At 32.3% G+C, this 1782-nt stretch overlaps 1 protein-coding gene across 1 annotated transcript; it reads right to left on the bottom strand.

The window, feature by feature from the left end:
• Window positions 1-1240: 1240 nt before the first annotated feature.
• On the bottom strand, window positions 1241-1564 carry LOC311185422 (ATP synthase-coupling factor 6, mitochondrial-like; the record flags this gene model as incomplete). The annotated part of the gene is made up of 1 exon (XM_084256048.1): window positions 1241-1564. The coding sequence occupies one exon, from the start codon at window positions 1562-1564 to the stop codon at window positions 1241-1243; it is 324 nt and encodes a 107-aa protein (XP_084112174.1).
• Window positions 1565-1782: the final 218 nt, after the last annotated feature.

The raw sequence follows: 1782 nt of genomic DNA, 5'->3' as shown, positions 1-1782 counted from the left end.
GTCTGGTCACACAGCCAACAAATGTGCAACATGAGACAATAATGGAAACATGAAGGTACATTTGCTAGGTATTGTTATAATTAAAGATGTGTTAGTGGTACAGATGAAAAAAAGAGTCTGATATCTTTTATGTGGTGGACTGAGCTCACTCTTAAGACACATCATGAAGAGAAAATGGAACTCAAGGAAAAAAATATAGCTATTGTGTGAAAATTGAAGTTAAAAATTCTAAATAGAAGAAGACAAAGATCTCATGAAATTCATTTATAAAACTGGGTGCAGACATTTATTGGAGAGAGTTTTTGCAAATATCCCAAAACAGACAAAAATGTGTTTTATCTTCCTAGGGCAAAAGGAGTTAATAGGAACATAAAAATTATATTTTTTCAGATTTTTTCTGTACTGATTTGATATTGATCTCTTGAATATATAAAGGAGTTGGTGTATGGATATCTAACAGCATATCATATTGTAATTCTATGAGTTTCAAACATTTTTACATGCATCTGTTTATCCATTATTCTATCAATACTCACAGCTTTATTGTACATTGTTCCTATGATCACTTGAAAAGCCTATGTCTGCTTAAAATTTTTTAATTTTAATTGCAAGGTTCTGACATAAATATTGAGATACCTGATTTTTAATGTTCTCATTCCTCTCAATCATATGAACGATTTTCCTAATCTTGACTTTCAGCATTCTTTAGGTTTTGCTGTATGCTCTGTATTCACTCAAGTGTACTCTCTCCTCAGGTGAATCTTTTTTCTCTTGAAAGTTTATCATATACAATATATATGTGTTTGTTTGGCATCTGATTTTCATATTTTGTTTTTCCAGTATACTTTCTGTATACTCTTATGTGTGTGCAATGTTACTAAAAATTACTTTTGACTTATAACTTAAGAGCTATTTAGTTTGTTCTAATGGAAAATTGATCTATAAATATTAATTATATATATATTCACTCCCCATGCCTAGAAAGAAACATTACTATGGCATTTTTAAAGGAAATATGAAAAAGATATCCCTATAGTCTTCTGACCCCTCTTCCATCTCCAAACCCATCTAAATCTTTCTTGTTTTATTTTTTTTTCTTTTTTTACCCAGCATCACCAATTACTTATTTGGAATCAGAATTAAAATCACATTTGATAGTGGTGAAATGTTTATTCTGATACTTCTCCTAAGTTGTAAACTAATGCACGATAAATTACTAGATACATTTTACATCATTTCTTCAGGACTGTGGTTTGTCAATAACTTCAAACTTGGGTTCTTCAAATTTGAAGTTAGGGAACGCATTCATATCTGCTTTGCCATACATTTGCTTAAGCTTAAAAAGCTCTCTACCCAGCTCTTGCTGATATTCTGGGCTGGTATCAACAGGTCCTCCAGATGCCTGTCCCTTGGTTTTGTATTCTCTAATCTTGTCCACAAAGATTTTCTGTACAGGATCAAGTTCCTTAAATGCCACTGCCGTGGCACCAATGTTTCTCCTGAAATGAACTGAGACTGCAGACTGAATGAAAGAGGAGAACTGGAAGAGCCTCTGAAGAATCATGGTGATTCTGTAAAGGACAGGAAACGTCTCAGAGAAAGTCTGCCACCAGACGGCTCTAGGTGAAACAGATGCCAAACAGCTTCTTTTTGTTTTTTTAGCAAAGTTTTGGGCTTTACTTTTAGCCCATAATGTTAGTTAATCATTATTTTTAGTAAAAATTCAGTCTTGAAAGCAAAACATTGTACATTATTTAAAAATTGTTCTTTTTCTAAATTTAT

This window comes from Talpa europaea (genome assembly GCF_964194135.1).
Source record: "Talpa europaea genome assembly, chromosome: 1".
NCBI classification, from domain to species: Eukaryota; Metazoa; Chordata; class Mammalia; order Eulipotyphla; family Talpidae; genus Talpa; species Talpa europaea.
The sequence above is the reverse complement of the archived record's forward strand: the minus strand, read 5'-3'. Positions and strand labels throughout refer to the sequence as shown.